Genomic DNA, 17,571 nt, shown 5'->3' with positions numbered 1-17,571 from the left:
CCTAAAACTATAGGGATTATGGCAATGGGCCAATTTGCCAAAATGTTGAACTATCCCTTTAACTGAAATGAAGAATTAAAGGTTAGGCACTTATAAACTGAATCGCTTCCGCCTGCACCTTTTCGATCTATGTAACATTTATGAATTAAGTTTGAATTAATGAATGCATTATTGAATGTTGATTGATTCCTGACTGTAACAATTTGTGCACAAGATCGAATTAACTACAACTACTGTACTACTAATTTGAGTGACCTAAGTGTGTGTATGTGTCTGTGTGTGTGTGTGTGTGTGTGTGTGTGTGTGTGTGTGTTTCTGCAGAAGTCGCCGGCGACGAAGCTGGGCCGAGCCCTGAGCAGGACTCTGGGCTGCGTGTCGTCCAGAGAGCCCCCCCACCCCATTTACTCAGAGGAACCGGAGAGGACGCTCAACCTGAGCAACATCGTGTAAGAGCTCACTGCACTGACACAACACCACACACACACACGCACACACACACACACACACACACACACACACACACACACACACACACACACAGTGAATGGGAGCGGACTGACACAATGACCTGATGATCGTGACATAACACTTTATAATATGTGTTGACTAATATCAATAAACTGATGTGACTCAGTCTGTTCATCAGTCGTTTCAACATCTGCTCCAGATCTGAAACAGTCACAGTTTACTGCTCCTGGTCCCGTAATTGGTTTATGTAATGATGATGTTGATAAGGCAGGACAGGAGAATTGTGGGTAATGTAGAAAATGTGATGTTGGTCTAGTTGATTAGTTCAGTATCACTGTAGTTTTTAGGGAAAACAAATAACTTGGCACTTCAATAGTGTTTTTGATGGTATAATAAAGCAAATCTTTATAGAGAAGATGTTTGTGATGATACTTGCTTACATCACAGCAGATAAACGTATAAAACAAACAGAAAAGAGACGTCATATTTTCTTAAAAGTTTGCTTAAAGGTATAGTTCAACATTTTGGCAAATTGGTAGATAGTCTTAGCAGTAGGTTCGTTACCTTAAATTGTCGATGCAAGCTATTTTTACAACAGCGGAGCAGAGCCGCGAGCTGCTCAGAGCTACGCTATGGAGGTTAATGGGATTTCTTGGTTTCCCTCGCAGAGCCGCGAGCTGCTCAGAGCTACGCTATGGAGGCTAATGGGATTTCTTGGTTTCCCTCATCAAACTCATCAAATACACAATCCAACAACTCCAAAACGCTCTGGTGGACAAGTTGTGACCTGCACATTCACCACGCTATGAGATAATAACAGAACGTTACCAGACAGAGTTGTTTTAGAGGTAAATGCAGAGACTTCTTGCTGAAAAACTGCCTCCAACGGGAACACGCGTCAGCGGTTTTGCATGAATTTCCCTCTAAAACAACTCTGTCTGGTAACGTTCTGTTATTATCTCATAGCGTGGTGAATGTGCAGGTCACAACTTGTCCACCAGAGCGTTTTGGAGTTGTTGGATTGTGTATTTGATGAGTTTGATGCGGGAAACCAAGAAATCGCATTAGCCTCCGTAGCGTAGCTCTGAGCAGCTCGCGGCTCTGCTCCGCCGTTCTAAAAATATCTTGCACGCGACAAATAAAGGTAACGAACCTACTCCTAAAACTATAAGGATTATGGCAATGGGCCAACAATTCTGGTGCAGACCAAACAAGTGAACCGAGTCCCAGCTGAAGAAGAGGTGGTCTCGGTTCACTTGTTTGGTCTGCACCAGAGTTCGGTGGTTTGTATTCACACACCTCCCCAAAAGGTGAACGAGTGAACTGAACAAGCCTGGTGTGGATTCGCCCTAAATATTGACTTATCATCGAGTCTTGAAAGTGAATAATGCGACACAGAAACAGTGCACAGGTCTGTTGTGTTGAAGGACTTTGTAGTAGCTGCTGCTGCGACGACGACGACGACACTGACACAGGTTACTTTTCATGACAGAAGATGAAATATTACACGCCATCAAACATTTACTGCCGGCTTACATACTTTATGGAGTCACATGAGCGCAGAAACTTCAGATAGCATGAGCAAACTGAAAGTCCCACCTCCCCAGACTCTGTGGTGGCTCCGCCCCCCTCCCTACCCTCCTCTCCCCTGGTGGACCCACACGCTCGCTCTGATTCTCCAAACACTGGCAGACTGGGTCATTACTAACCTGCAAGCACTGACTAGACTTGTATTGAGGCCAGGCTGCACTTAGCGCAGATGTGAGTATGCTTTCAACAACAACAACAACAAGCAGCAACAACAGTGCTGCTTCAGATTTACTCCTCGTTTTTAACTTTTATGTTTCAAACTAATTTCTCCTGGATCTGTGATCGCTCTCTTTCTTTTTTCTTTCTTTCCTTCTCTCCCTCTGGTGATCTTTGGCCTGTCTGTGTTTGTTCAGACTAGTACAATCCACTGTTGCATGAGTGCACCCGAAAGCACGTGAGAGTGAGTGTGTGTGACTGTGTGAGTGTGAGAGTGAGAAGAATGTGTGTTTTTTGGTAGTGAGTGAGTTCTTTTGTGTTTGTGAATGATTTAACGCTGTTTTGTGTTTGTACTGTTGATGATATGGCGCTCTGACAACATCTGTGTGTGTGTGTGTGTGTGTGTGTTTGCAGCCCCACTCGACCTGTGGACAACAACACCAGCGAGGCCATGTTAATGTCCCAAACGGCACCGGAGTCGTCCAGGAGGTAAAGACTGATCAGTCCCATGATTTTTAAAGTTTGCAATTTTCTCTGATTGAGTCATAAATGGGTTTTCTTTATTTTATTTTATAGCTCGCTTCATTACTTTGTTAACGACTATTTCCTCTGGGACCGGTCAAGTTCAAACCTACAGTAACACCAATGGCCAGTTTCATTTCTCTGATTAGACTTGATGAAAATAAAATGTCAAATATTGCACAAGTTAATAAATCCGGAAAAAAGGCAAAAAGTCTATGTGACTATCGTGTTGATTTTGAAGAATGTAAGAAAGAACAAAACTTAAATCAGAGCCACCATACACCAGGATCAAGAGCTCACATCTCCACACCAGACTGGTGTAAAACACTGAAATGATCAGTCGGTGACACGTCTGGACTCGCTGTAATCAGACTGCAGTCGGGGCTTCATGTTTTTTCTTTTTTTTTTTACCAAACAAAAATCTGTAACAGGCTAATAGGCCTGGACACGTCCGCTCATATCTTCATATTAACACATACTTTATACTTTATTTATACTTTATTTTACAGGATAGCCCCTGAGGATGGATGGTGTTCAGAAGAACTGTGCAAGATTTCTTTTTATCTTTTATTAAATTTAAATTATTTATCAATTAAACAGCTTTGGAGTAATTGTGTTGTGTTAAATGACTGGTTACAGGGAGGATGGAGGTTCTCTGCCTTCCTCCTAGTGTCTGAAAACCAACCTTTTAAGAGCAGAGCCTCCGACCCGGTGACCGCGACACAAACGTGCCCCGTAACCTGTAATCTCTTGTTTATGACAGATGAGACTTCACAAATATACACATAATAAAAAACGTGTATGAATAATAATAATAATGGATTACATTTTTTACTTTTTAATATAGAGCTTTTAAAATTTTTTTTATCAATACCCGATACCCAAAGCGTGTTACAGAAACCGTTATTCATTCATATGATGATATGATGTATGATGAGGCGGGTAGAGTAGCCAAAGATTTTCCTCAAGTAAGATATTGCTCAAGTAAAAGTAAAAAGTAGTCATCCAAATATTTACTTGAGTAAGAGCAAGAAAGTACTTGGTGAAAAAAACTACTCAAGTAGCCTGAGTAACTGTTGAGTGGCAAATTCAGCCACAATAACTTACATATAGTACTTGCATACAGAGGTCTATGAGTAGCTCACTGTAACGGAGTAAAAGTACCGCTTCTTCTTCACAGATATACTCAAGTAAAAGTAAAAAGTATGCTACATTAAACTACTCTTATGTTAAAGTAGCACCATTTAACTCGGGTGAAGGAATAACAACAGTCTTGATACAGATCAGTGGTCGCTGTCGCCGCTCTGTTTTTGAAATTTCCGGGTTTGATTCTCATGTCGGACGTAGCCATACAGTCTATGGGCGTCTTAGTTATGAGATGTTTTACTAAATCAGGCTGGGAAATCCACTGGATTTTTGTTTCACACGTCAAATTTAATGTAAAATTCAAAATGCACCGAATTGATTTGATATTTTTAGGCAGTTAATCCATGTCTCCACTGATCTGTAAATGTTTTAAGTAGAGATATTACTAGAGTGGAGTTGGTCTTGGGTCTGAGCATATTTTTTTCACCACAATAACATCACATCTACACAAGATACGGTCACAAAGCTTTTACATGTCAGAATAAATCCTGAAAGTCCTCATGTAATCACAGTGAATATGCAGCTGGCAACAAAATGTGATATGAATCTCCATAAGTTCATACACTAGGTCACTAATCATGGGCCATATGGATCAATGACAGAGAGCCAGGTAATAAACTGCATTGTGTTTGACATTAATGCCTTTACAGTTTTGCAGATTTATCCTGAGCTCTGCAGAAACTGATTAGTCGATTGACAGAAAATAAATCTGCATTTTACTGCAAACATTCCTGAGACGTTATGTCGACTGCACAAAATAACTATGCAATGTGCTGAGACATGCAAAAAGATGATGTAATGTGTGTAAGAAAATGAAATATGTTAAAATATTAGATGTAGATATTAAAATATATGATAATCTTAGAAAGATAACAGCAGGTCTATGAGGCAAGTGAGTGAAATAAAGCCGTTGTCACTGCTGACATGGGATCATAATCACTGTCTGCTATGCTGACTGTTTATTTCCTGCCTGTCTGTCTGTTTTTTTTTTTCTTTCTTCCTGTCATGCAGCTTGGCGGCGGCTCAGCGTATGAACGAGGAGCACGCTCTGATCGCTGCGTATGTGAATCGACTCCAGAGCAGCCCGCGGTGAGAGAGAGACAGACAGAGAGAGAGAGAGAGGAGTGGGGACACAGCGGGGGGTCGGTTACATAAGGGAACATGGGGAGGGAGCAGAGAGGAGGACGAGGTGCAGCGGCACGGCACAGTCAGGCCTCGACGGAGTCAGTGGGAGTCAAACTCAACCTTAATTAGGATGACGAACAGAGCGCAGAAACGAAAAAAACAAACATTTGTCCAGAGATTAAAGTTTATCAGGAGGTTAATACCACCTTAAATAATTACTGTGACCAGCTGTCACTTGACTTTGATAGTCCATGAACTGTGTTTTCTTTTTCTTTTTTAACCCTCCTGTTGTCCTCCTGGCTCAAGGAAGGAAGGAAGAAAGGTAGGAAGGAAGGAAGGAAGGATGAAGGGAAAGAAGGAAGGACAAAGGGAAAGATGGGAGGAAAGAAGGAAGTGAAAAATGAATGAAAGATAGATGGAGGGAGGGAACAGATTGGGTCAACTGGGTCAAAAAGGAAGGAAGAAGTAAGGATGAAGGGAAGGAAGGGAGGGAACAGATTTGTTCAATGAAGGAAGGAAGGAAGGAAGGAAGAAAGAAAGGGAAAAGGAAAAGGGATTGTGGAAAGAAGGAAGGGAAAAAGGAATGAAAGATAGATGAAGGGAGGGAACATATTGGGTCAAAAAGGAAGGAAGAAGTAAGGATGAAGGGAAGGAAGGGGGGGAGAACAGATTTGTTCAAGGAAGGAAGGAAGAAAGAAAGGGAAAAGGGATTGTGGAAAGAAGGAATGGAAAAAGGAAGGAAAGAAAGATGGAGGGAGTGAACAGATTCGTTCATGGAAGGAAGAAGAAGGAAGAAAGAAGGGAGGAAAGAAGGAAGGGAAAGGGGATTGTGGAAAGAAGGAAGGGAGAAAGGAAGGAAAGAAGGAAGGATGGAGGAAGGGAACAGATTGGGTCAATTTGACCCAGAAGGACGACAGGAGGGTCAAACTAACATTTTCATTTCTATTTGTTATATAATTCATACATTATTGACAAAATGACAATAGATTATTATTCATAGATATTTCCCTGCATGGAAAAGAGCAGGATGAAGAAAACTTCTCAGTCTCATGTTGATTTCTGGTCGTCATGGTGATCATCAGTCTGTAGTGATGGTTGTCCTGCTCTCTCTCCTGTGTCAGCAGTGTGGACAGTCCCAGCCGGCAGGACGAGGAGCACAAACTGATCGCCCGCTACACCTCCCGCCTCGCCGAGACGGACGGCACCGGAGTGAGTCGATAACTTTTAATTTTTTTTCCTTTTCCTCAACATAATCATCTGTGAAATATATAAAATGATCAATCAGGCTTCATGTGCAGAACTGTAACACCTGAAATGATGACAGGTAGTGTGTTAAAGCAGATCTTATGTTTGTTTTTTAGTTTTTAAATACATTTTTTATTATAAAAAACATAATCTCAAATAAATGTTTCAGTTTTTCCTGTTTGTGTGCAAGAACAGCAGAAAGAAGTGTGTAAAAATCACAGTGCTCATTCACCATAGCTCAGTCCTACTTCTATCTACCGGTAGTATATATGCTTTTAAAGAAGTAAAGTAAACATTAGAACCCACATTTCCATCACAAACAGGAAAGGGACATTAAACGTTGGAGTCGTTTGGGATTATAAATTTGATTTGATTCACTCCAAATTTGACAGAATGGTATTTTTCGCTTCTCAGGGAATAAAGTCAACTTTTCCATCCTGAATATTTCCAGGATTATTCTTTGCCAATCTTTCCAATGAAGGTGGAACTGGGCTTTTCCCATTTTCTACCAACAGATTTTTTACTCGTGGCCAAACAGATTTATTTCCCTCCTCATTTTCAAGCACAAAACGTGGCCCACCTACGACTTCTCCAAGTTTGAGAGCATTTAAATACGTTTTGTAATTGCCACCACAATATAGGTTTAGTAAAGCTGCTTTCTTAGAGCTCCTCTTTGAGTTGTTAAATGATAAATGGCCGTTCCACAATCAGTACAACACCATCTGTATTGAATTGAATGAATTTGCTGAATTTTATTTTATTAATGTGTCATACACCAGAGTACAAACCAAACCAAACCACATAGATTGTACATTTCAAGTAGAATTCACACAAATAATTCATTCTTTCTTAATTTCCAAGCACTTTTTTATGAAAGTAGCTATAGCAAAGACCTCTTAGCTGAAGAACCATTCAAACTAAACCTTATCATCAATCCAAAACAACATTTTCACACTTTATCTGAAATAAAAACTGCCTGGCTTCGTCATGTAATGGACAATGAAACTAGAAATTAAGTTCATCCTCAGTCACATTTAGATTCTATACAGTAAAGAGTTAAACCTACCTACTTTTGTTCTATCTGTAACTTCGTTTTGTGTGTGTGTTTGTGTGTTTTCAGGTGATACCAAACCGGAGCATCAACTTTGACGTGAACAAACAGAAGAGGGAGCTGATCGCTCAGCTGGAGAGCAAGAACAGGTAAACAAAACTAAAATTTTAATTCTCATTAGATTCCCTTGTTTAGTTTCACTTTCACAGTTTGCACCTTTTAGTCTGTTGCATTGTTGTTGTGTTTGTCGACATGCAGTGTGAGTCGTCACTGCACCAGGATCAGGTCTCATGGAGAAATTTGTAACTTATCGAGTTTATAAAACTGTACAGACACGACGATTAGACGTTAACATTTTTTTGAATTAATCATTCGGGAAGCGTCTAAATTTCTTCTGCCCTGCTCTAAAGCTGCAGCTAATGAGTCCATTAATCCAACTCTTATTTGTGGAGCCCCACTCATACAGGCTAATGTATTTCAAAGTGCTTCGCAAAACGACTGACAAGCAGGAACAAACGTGACCAGAGTAACTGATACTTGAGCAACAGAAAGTGAAGCAGTTGATTAATCTTAGACACGAATGTTAATTATTTGATTCATGCAGCTCCTGAAGTGTGTTAAGATGCATTTTCATCTTCCAAAAGCAAACAAATAATCAATTAATTGAGAAAATGATTGGCAGAGGAATCAGTAACTTGTAATCTCTTATTCATTGACACTTCCTGTGTTGTCTCATCTTGTTCATTTGCAATTAAGCACTTGAACATGTCATGTTTTTGTTCTCTCTGCTTGAAGATTTTCCCTTCACAATAAAAGCCTCCAATGTGCATAATACAGATTTATTGTATTGCGATCTAGTAGTAGAACGATGGACAATGTTGACAATGCTAGAATAAAAATGAATTAATTTGGATTATTTTCATGGTTTCGGCCCAAGCTGAACTTTAAATTTAGGATCTTATTTTGTATTTTCCCTTGTTTCTGCACAAGCATTGACATTCACGTCTGTTTTTAATAAGGTTTCTTGTCTTTTTTCATATCTACCTTCATTGTGATCAGATGTGGAGATCCATGTTAACTCAATAGACAGCAGGACTTGGGAGTCCAATTAATTTTTGAATCAATTTCTGCGAGAGAAGACGAGTTACTTCATCTACCAGGCCTCTACTTTTGCATTTTCTCATTTGACAGACACTTTTTTATCCAAAGTAATTTACAACTGAGAGTCATCACTGAGGCTTCGGCGCAGCAGAAGACTGTACGACATCTATTTAATTTGTGTTGCAGATCAAGTAAAGAGGTGTACCGAAGGTGTTGGCGAAGTGCCTGTCAGCCGTGTTCAGGCGTTGGGAGAGGAACATTGGAGGCTTTTGTCCTCAGTAGGGATGTCACGATTACAGATTTTCTTGGTACGATTACAGTCAGAGAAATAATCACGATATTACGATTATCATGATTATTATGCATCAATTAATTTCAAACACTATTAATGTGTAAAATCAAATATAGTCAAAATATAATTACATTACTAATTATTCCCACAAAGTATCTATTAAAATATGACCAATTATTAAAGTGTTTGAAATATATATGTCATTAATTGTCATCTATACCAAATGTTTAAGTTAATTTTAATATTTTTTTTATTATTACAAATGACACTGACTCCAGCATTTAAATTCCTACCAATTCAATGTTACGTATGGACCAGTATCTGTGCATTTACCTTTACTTTGGTGCACATCTACCAATACGGTTCCAACATAATCTTTTTTTGGAAAGTGACAGTATTTAGGAACCTTTACGATCAATTAATTGTGGCGTTTAATACCGCGATTAATTGTGAAAACAAGTAATTGTGACATCCCTAGTCCTCAGTTTGTGTCTTCTTCCTGTCATGTTCATACTCTGTAAATCCACCTAACTGTGTTTATTCATTAAACAGGGTATCCGCGGGGTCTTGAAAAGTATTAAAAGGTGATAAATCAATTTTGGGAAAATAAAGACCCTTAAAAAGTATTAAAAAGTCTTTTCATGACTTTATAAAGTCTTAAATATTGAAGGTATTTTTTTTCTGAATTAGCCGTCCAAGAGTTTGAGTCCTAAAAAACATTGTGAAAGTGTGTGAATTTATTTATTTTATTACATTTATTATACCGGTACATAAAAAAGAAAAGAAGGTTTTTTGAGAGTGGAGCAATGGTTTTTTTTTTTTTTTTTATTATAAACTTTGCCTTTTATTTATTATCCTAGCCTATTGATTGATTGATTGATTGATTGATTCTGTTGTATCATAGTGGTCTATAGTCTTTATCACAAACTATTACGTGACTGTTACGTGAAAAGTGTCACTGATGTAAATGGTTACAGCTTGAAGTGGCGGTGAGGTGTTGAAAAATATTGAGAAGGTCTTGAAAAAGTCTTAAAAAGGTATTAAAATTAACTTCAAGATTCCTGTATATACCCTGTTAAAGTCTGCATTAAAGTCTGTATGTGTCTGCCTACTGTACCTCTTGCCTCCGTCTTCTCACGGTCTGTTCGGTCATGTAACGCTCTCTCCCCTCTCCCGCCCCCGACTGACTGACTGACTGACTGAACAGTATGTTTTTCATTTCCCAGAGAGATCTTGGCAGAGATCAAACGTCTCCGTACAGAGCATGACGCAGCCTGCCAGCCCAGCCCGGAGAAGGGCAGCACCAACCCGACTCTGCTGGCCGAGCTTCGCCTGCTCAGGTAAACACACTCCGACACTTCAGATACACCGAACTGTAACTTTAACACACGGTGAAGATGATTTGTTTCGACTTGAACTTTTGTGAGTCATCATGGCTAGTGCAGAAATGATGTCTGGACTTCATCTTTTAAAAGCCTCTCAGGCCGGCCTGACACTGCCACTTTTATTTTATTTATTTATTCTTTTTTTAAACTGCATTGCGAACCGCAGCGTCAGATTTGGCGGGAAATCTGCTGTGTTGCTTTGCGGCACGTAGGGAGAGTGCTTTATGGCAGATGGCAGTGACAGATGGCAGATTTTGTTAAAAGCTAATGTAAAAGTCACCCCCCCCGTGTCTCCCGCCCAACTTGTTTATGCTTTTTTTGGGTAAAAACAAAAACTCCAGGGAGGCGGAGTTGGAAGTGACTGTGTTTATGTGGGATTAATATAGAGCTGCTGCTCCAGGTTTATCCTCCAGTCATGTAGGGACACCAGTGTTTAAAAATGCAACACCAAGCACTTTTACATCCACTTTATCTCCATTTTATTTAACCCTAAGATGTTTTAAATTGTTGTTTTTCATTATGTATGTTACTTTTATTGTTTATTGTTTTAAAAATGATGTTTTGACAGCGTGTTTTCAGATGCTACCACTCGGGGGCGCCAGATTTGCACATTCTGAAATGGGACACATCGTGGCTTTAAAGAGGAACTATGCAGGATCTTTAGCTTAACTATGCTACATTTTTACCTTAAACAAACAGCTTCGGAGTAATTCTAATGGTTAAATTAATGACTTGTAACTTGTTACAGGGAGAATGGAGGCTCTCTGTCTTCAGCGTAGCGTCTCTTCGCTGATAAACAGCTTTGCAAGATCAGTGCCGCCGACACAAACAAGCCCGTAACCCGTAATCTCTTGTTTATGACAGATTAAACTACACAAATCTACACATCGTAACATCATATATAATATATTATGTTATCTACCGCTCTATTTATTGATTTCTCGCCAGTGCCGCTGTAAAAAATGCACATGGCCGAGAGGAGGGTTAGCAAAACAGCGGAAAAGCGACCACACTTGCGTAGTTCCCCTTTAAATTCTGCAAATAACAATTTGAAATGATTTGCATTAAATATTTAGAGTACACTGAGAGTTTTATATTTCTTTGAAAGATTTAAGATTCGCTCACTTTGGGCTAAATTACATTTAGGTGTAGTGAAAACTAAAACTAGAGTGAGAGACTTTAGGTAACGTATAAATGTCCACCTAGCCGACTTTCAGACTGCAACAATATGAAATGCTCAGTGAGACGGGACTTAAAGAGTTTCCTTTAGCAGTGAATTCAACTTCCAGACACATTTAAGAGTATTTTTCTGTAACGATGTATCGACATTAAGATGGACAAAAAAACTACTTCTGCCCTTTTAGTTCTGCATATAATCCAACAAGTGTTCAGCCAATATTCTGCATATGCAATATCAAGTTTAAACAGGTTATAAAAATGCAAATAAATACACTTAACATCCATGTGGCCGTGGATCATGGGTCCGTCCTCTGATTGGACTCTCAGGACGTCGTCAGCTCGAGTCCCTCTTGTGTTTCTGAAGAGCTCTCGTCTCTTATGAGGTGAAGGATTCGTCCTTTGATGGTTCCTCGTTAAATGCAGAATAATTTCTGCCCTGAAATGACCGACTCTCAGCTCTCCGTCTGGCCAACTCATCTAATGTGTGAATTACAGTCATTATCAGTGATCTGGAGGCTTTATTTTTTAATCATGATCATCACTTCCTTCCATCCCACATGATGTGAATATAAAATTACCATCTTATATCTGTAAGTAAAACACAGTTAAGTGAGCAGCACTTTATCAGATACATCTAATATAAGCAGAAAACACCAGAACTGATGAAAATCCTGTGTAAAAAGCCTTAAATATTACAAATAAAACAATATTTTCTGTCGGTTCCTCTGCTGAGGCTTCATAATGAGTCAAATCTAGACCGACTGTGTGACTCAGACCTCTTATTTTAGTTTGTTTATTTACTCTTTTTATCCTACCATGTGAAGCTAAGCCAAGCAGGAAAGAGATGAGTTATGCTCCTGGTTTTAAGTCCCAAGAAGATCACACAGTGTTTGAAATTGGAGGAAAAAAAAGGAGTGTAAACACCTCTGTGTGTTTGTAGCTCTGGTATGATCTTGGCCACAGATGCTCGTTCTCCGGTCTCGTCTCTGCTGCTGCCAGCTGATCGGGGGGAAAAGTGCGACTTTATATCATTTTGATGTTAAAGTTTCATGTAACATTCTTAATTACTTTTTTTTCTCCTCCCAACATCTCAAGGTCTTTGAGGTTTTATGATGTTCCCCAGACACAAACACTCACTCACTCACTCACTCACTCGCTCAGGAGAACGTTATGGATTTCTAACCTTGATGTTCCCTCGTCCTTTAGTCTCCAGCAAACCGTGACTTCGTCTAATCGCTCTGTGATTTCATTTTCCTCTGGCTAAGCTCCTACCGAAGCCTCCGCTGCTCCATCTCCTCTCCTCAGAGTATTTCAACGATGAGAGTGTGTTTTAAAAACGTACTCTCTTATTCCACTAAGAGGAGTTTTAGGGGTTAGAGAGATGTGTCCTGTATTATTCTATATATATATATTATATCTGTTCTATATTGAATCAGCTCTAAAGGTCTGAGAGCTCCTTTTTTGTTTTGCTGCATCCCTTTTATCTGCAGGTTGTTTCAGTCTCGCTGCAGCTTCTACCTTCTGTGTTTGGGTCATTTTATTCCTGTCTCCCCCCTGACTCTCTGTAATGTGACAGTGTCGGAAGATAAGCTTGTGTGTGTGTGTGTGTGTGTGTGTGTGTGTGTGTGTTTTGCAGACAGAGGAAAGATGAGCTGGAGCAGAGGATGTCGTCTCTGCAAGAGAGCAGGAGGGAACTGATGGTGCAGCTGGAGGGACTGATGAAGCTGCTCAAGGTGACACACACGAGGCCACATATACACACACCCACACAAGCTCACACACACACACACACAAGCCCACATACACACACACACACACACACTCACACCTGGACCAAACAAAGCTGACACTAAACTGGTCTAGTATCCAGGCTTCACATACAGAAGGTGCTCATGTTTATGTGCTCATATAAACAGACGTATGGACACGTGTAGAGATTTTATAGTTAAGTTGTGTGGAACAATCTGCTACTTAATGCAACTTATTCTTTTTTCCTTTTTTCATGTTTTCTCGTTTTATATTTTACAACCATTAGCACTAATTGTAATTTATTGTCTTTTATGCCCTATTCGCACGGGATTAGTATCACCCGGGGACGTCTGGTAATTTGTAAATTACCCCCCATGTCTGTGTTTCTTGCGGTGCTTTCACACAGGATAAGTGAAGTTTGTATTTTACTTGAATTTACTGACATTAAGGCCCGGATATTATAATAATAATAATAATTTTATTTATAGAGCGCCTTTCAAAACAAAGTTACAAGATGCTTAACAATAAATGGTTAGCACAATTTAAAATTCATGACAGTATAACATTAAAATACAGGAATACAGAATAAAAAACTAAAAAGAATCCGTTTAAGAAGGCCAGACAATAAAAGTGAGTTTTAAAACAGGACACTGAGTTTGCCTGCCTGAGATCTGATGTGACCTCAAAGCTGTGCACGTCTAATACGGTGGTATGTAAAGTCATCATGGCAACTGTAAATTAAATGTCAAAGCAGCAACGTGACTTAAGAACAGTGCAAAGTTGTTGTCGGGATAACGGGCCGCCATGGCGTTTTGTATTCGGCCTTTTGAAAGATAGAACAATTATATTTTTATATTTATATTTAGGCTATATTTAGAAAAGATAGAACAATGTTCCTTACCGCATGCGGCTACGCACGTCATCCATCTCAATATCCTCCGAAATTTCGCTCTTTTTATGGATCTGAGTTTGCAGTTTCTCCGAATGGGTCTCCAGTACCAAGACGAGACTGTATTTGCACCTAAAATGGCGTCGAAATTGCCACTCAAAATTTCCATTTCTTTTCCTATTTACATGCTTGTAGATTGATAGATAGATAGATAGATGGAGGAGGGCTTTTGATATACTGGCACTCCTGACTCGACATTTTGCAGATGTTTTGTTCCTGCTGTCAGATCCAATTTAGTGATGGATCACAAAAAAGGATGAGTGATGTTTGTCCGTCGTCTGTCTCTAACTGCCAGTTCTGTCTTTAACACAGACACCAAATTCAACTCTGTGTCTCCCTCCTCTACTTACTTATTGCAGTTTATGTTCATTTTGAATTTATAACGAACAAGAAATGACAGATAAGAAATTATAGTTTAATGAAAACAGCAAAAAACAAAAAACGAAGCCCATAGCCGACAGACAGCCAATAGTAATAATGATAATTTACAGACAATGAGAAGCATAAACTTGTTTTACACATTTGAAAACTTATTTAATCCAACTCCTTCTTCAAAAATCATCGGTTGTAAATAATTTCCCTGGTCATTAATACCCTTGTACACAACTTTAAACACGTTACACATCTATTATTTACAAACTAAAAAGGAATTTAAATCAAATCTTCAAATTAATAAGTTAATTCTGTGTTTGTATTTTTTTTATATAACCCAGTGAGGTGCAGTAAAGGTGCAACGTTTCCGCCTTAATCACACTTGTGTATGAAAAGCGACTCACCATTGTTTCCAGCGTGTTGTGTTGTTACCAGTAGAGGGCAAAGTTCCCCCCACTTTTTTTTCTCCTCCTCTTTTTCTGTTCCAGTAATAACAAGCTTCACTTTTCCTCTCTGCCACTTCCTCCTTTTATAAGTTCACCTCTCCTTCCAGCCCCGACTGTGTCTGACCTCTTCTTTCCGTCCTTTTCCTTCCCTCTTTGTTTCCAACTCAACCTCAACTGTAGGATGAGGAGCAGCGACAGGCAGTAAGTTACAACTCACACTGGTCTCAATGTGGGATTTAGTCCTGTCATTTTAGATTATTCATGTATTTATAAAGACATAAGCAGAACTTTTTCTTCGCTGTCGAGATGCCAGCTGTTATTAAGAGTGAAAAATCAAGTATATGATGAATATAAATGATGCGTAACGACTCTCTCATCTCCATCTCTCAGGCGCAGGCAGCTGGTTCTTCACACACTTCCCCTTCTCGGCCGAGTCCATCCACCGTCCGCTCCGTAGGCGCCGTGTCCCCGCAGGCTCACATGTACCCGCCCCAGGACTCGCTCGCAGGCGTGGGCGGCGACGTACAGGAGGCCTTCGCTCAAGGTAAAGGTCAGATCTCTGATTGTATGTATGTGTGTGTGAGTGTGTGTAGAAAGTGGGGAAAATAAGTATCGAACGCGTCAACATTTTTCTCAGAAAATATATTTATTTTTTTTTCTCTCTTTTTATTAAGGTTCAAGCAGACCACATATTATCCTTTACATATAATTTCCACAGAACCATGCATTTTTCCTGTAGCATGGGCTACTCAACAATTATGAATCAACATAACAAAGTAATATTTGCTGGTTTAGTCCAGTCGACGCCTATAAAAAGGTTTCTCATCACCAAGGTGTCACAAAAGAGGCGTCTCATGACAGGGAAAAGCAAAAAGCTTCTCCAGACCTTCAGAAACTGATACTGATGCATTGGTCACAGACGTGTCTGAATGCACCGTTTTATCCGTTAGTGCCGTTAATATGGAACTAAAAAGAACAACATTTCACCATAAACTGGCCACAAACAGGTCCTCACAAGATTTCTGATAGAGTCAAAAGAAAACTAAGAGTTGCCCAAGAGCCGAGGATCACTGACGGAGAGCTTTAGACAGACCTGCAATTAGCTGGTTCAGTTGTAAAAAAAACAAAAACAATGAGTAATGCATTTTACCGCCATGGCCTCTATGCAAGCTCACCGTGCAAGTCTATTGATGTGTTCAATACTTATTTTCCCCGCTGTATATCTCTGTTTCATTGTGTTAAAGAAGCTTTATAACAGATTCAATGTCTTGGCACCAAGTGTGTTTTTTTGCATGATTAATTCTCACCTACATTCAGACCTTTTCACCACTTCAACACACAGGAAACAGGATATTTTTTTCCTCACAGGACTTCTTCAGTTCTGGCCAAACATGTGGTTTACATATGGTTCTTCTACATTTCCTGACCAGCTCAACGATTTCCTTGTGAAGACTTTTATCTTTTTGTGTATACACAGACGTAGAAGACGAAAGGACATCACATGAGTTGGAAATGTTTTTTTGTTTAACAGACATGTGCCGTTTTATTCTAATGAAAGTGGGCGACGTGACTGAAAACAGCTCCGTGTAATGTAATGATGTAATATTTATTTTTAAAAAAGCACTGTAATGTTAATGCTCGTGTGTGTGTGAAACCGTAGTTGTTTCGTGTTAACCACATGTATTTGTTGAATCTGTGCTCAGAGACAAACAAACACAAACATACAGTAGTTTACATCCATCACAGTGTTTCACATTAGTTCCACTTATTAACAGCTCATGTTGAACTGTAACACGAACCGCTGCACCAGAGCCAACAGTGTTACAAAAATACTTTACTCTCATAATAAAACCTTTTATTTAACCAGAGCTCTGTGGTCGTTGTCAAAGAACTAGTGTTGAAATTTAATTAAATGAGTGTAGATGTAAAGTTTGTCTTGATAATGATAATGTTAACTTTTTTTTTTTAACATCTCTCCTCTTCAGGCCCGAGAAGGAACCTGAGGAACGACCTCCTGGTGGCGGCCGACTCCATCACCAACACTGTGTCCTCGCTGGTCAAAGAGCTGCACTCTGGTACACACACACACACACACACACACACACACACACACACACACACACACACACACACACACACACACACACACACACACACACACACTCTCTCTCTTGCTACACAGTAGACAATTCTGGAAAATTGTGGAGACAACAGACTCAAAGGGATAGTTCATTACCTTTAATTGTCGGTGCAAGCTATTTTTAGAACGGCGGAGCAGAGCCACGAGCTGCTCAGAGCTACGCTACGGAGGCTCATGGGATTTCTTGGTTTCCCTCATCAAACTCATCAAATACACAATCCAACAACTCCAAAACGCTCTGGTGGACAAGTTGTGACCTGCACATTCACCACGCTATGAGATAATAACGGAACGTCACGAGACAGAGTTGTTTTAGAGGTAAACACAGAGACTGCTTGATGAAAAACTGCCCCCAACGGGAACGAACATCAGCGGTTTCGCATGAATTTGCCTCTAAAACAACTCTTGTCTCGTAACGTTCTGTTATTATCTCATAGCGTGGTGAATGTGCAGGTCACAACTTGTCCACCAGAGCGTTTTGGAGTTGTTGGATTGTGTATTTGATGAGTTTGATGAGGGAAACCAAGAAATCCCATTAGCCTCCATAGCGTAGCTCTGAGCAGCTCGCGGCTCTGCTCTGCCGTTCTACAAATAGCTTGCACCAACAATTAAAGGTAACGAACCTACTGCTAAAACTATAGGGATTATGGCAATG

The 17,571-nt window shown here is 39.8% G+C and overlaps 1 protein-coding gene across 15 annotated transcripts in view; it reads left to right on the top strand.

Moving 5' to 3' along the window:
• The window catches only part of dtnba (dystrobrevin, beta a), a 66,341-nt gene that overhangs the window by 25,376 nt on the left and 23,394 nt on the right, over positions 1-17,571 (top strand). For 6 of the 15 annotated variants that reach the window (XR_015035279.1, XR_015035278.1, XM_085771797.1 and 3 more), the window contains exons 10-19: positions 322-446; positions 2,629-2,703; positions 4,894-4,971; positions 6,129-6,216; positions 7,373-7,452; positions 9,923-10,036; positions 12,897-12,993; positions 14,957-14,977; positions 15,167-15,326; positions 16,762-16,851. Coding sequence is in view for 11 of the 15 variants with exons in the window: in XM_085771797.1 (XP_085627923.1) it covers positions 322-446; positions 2,629-2,703; positions 4,894-4,971; positions 6,129-6,216; positions 7,373-7,452; positions 9,923-10,036; positions 12,897-12,993; positions 14,957-14,977; positions 15,167-15,326; positions 16,762-16,851 (928 nt within the window). In the remaining 4 variants the exon portion in view is untranslated. The remainder of the gene's footprint in view (positions 1-321; positions 447-2,628; positions 2,704-4,893; positions 4,972-6,128; positions 6,217-7,372; positions 7,453-9,922; positions 10,037-12,896; positions 12,994-14,956; positions 14,978-15,166; positions 15,327-16,761; positions 16,852-17,571) is intronic. The other 9 variants (XR_015035280.1, XM_085771798.1, XM_085771802.1 and 6 more) reach the window with 4 other exon arrangements.

The sequence above is a fragment of the Trachurus japonicus genome, chromosome 24 (genome assembly GCF_045865225.1).
Source record: "Trachurus japonicus isolate A0001 chromosome 24, Traja_1.0".
NCBI classification, from domain to species: domain Eukaryota; kingdom Metazoa; phylum Chordata; class Actinopteri; order Carangiformes; family Carangidae; genus Trachurus; species Trachurus japonicus.
The sequence above is the reverse complement of the archived record's forward strand: the minus strand, read 5'-3'. Positions and strand labels throughout refer to the sequence as shown.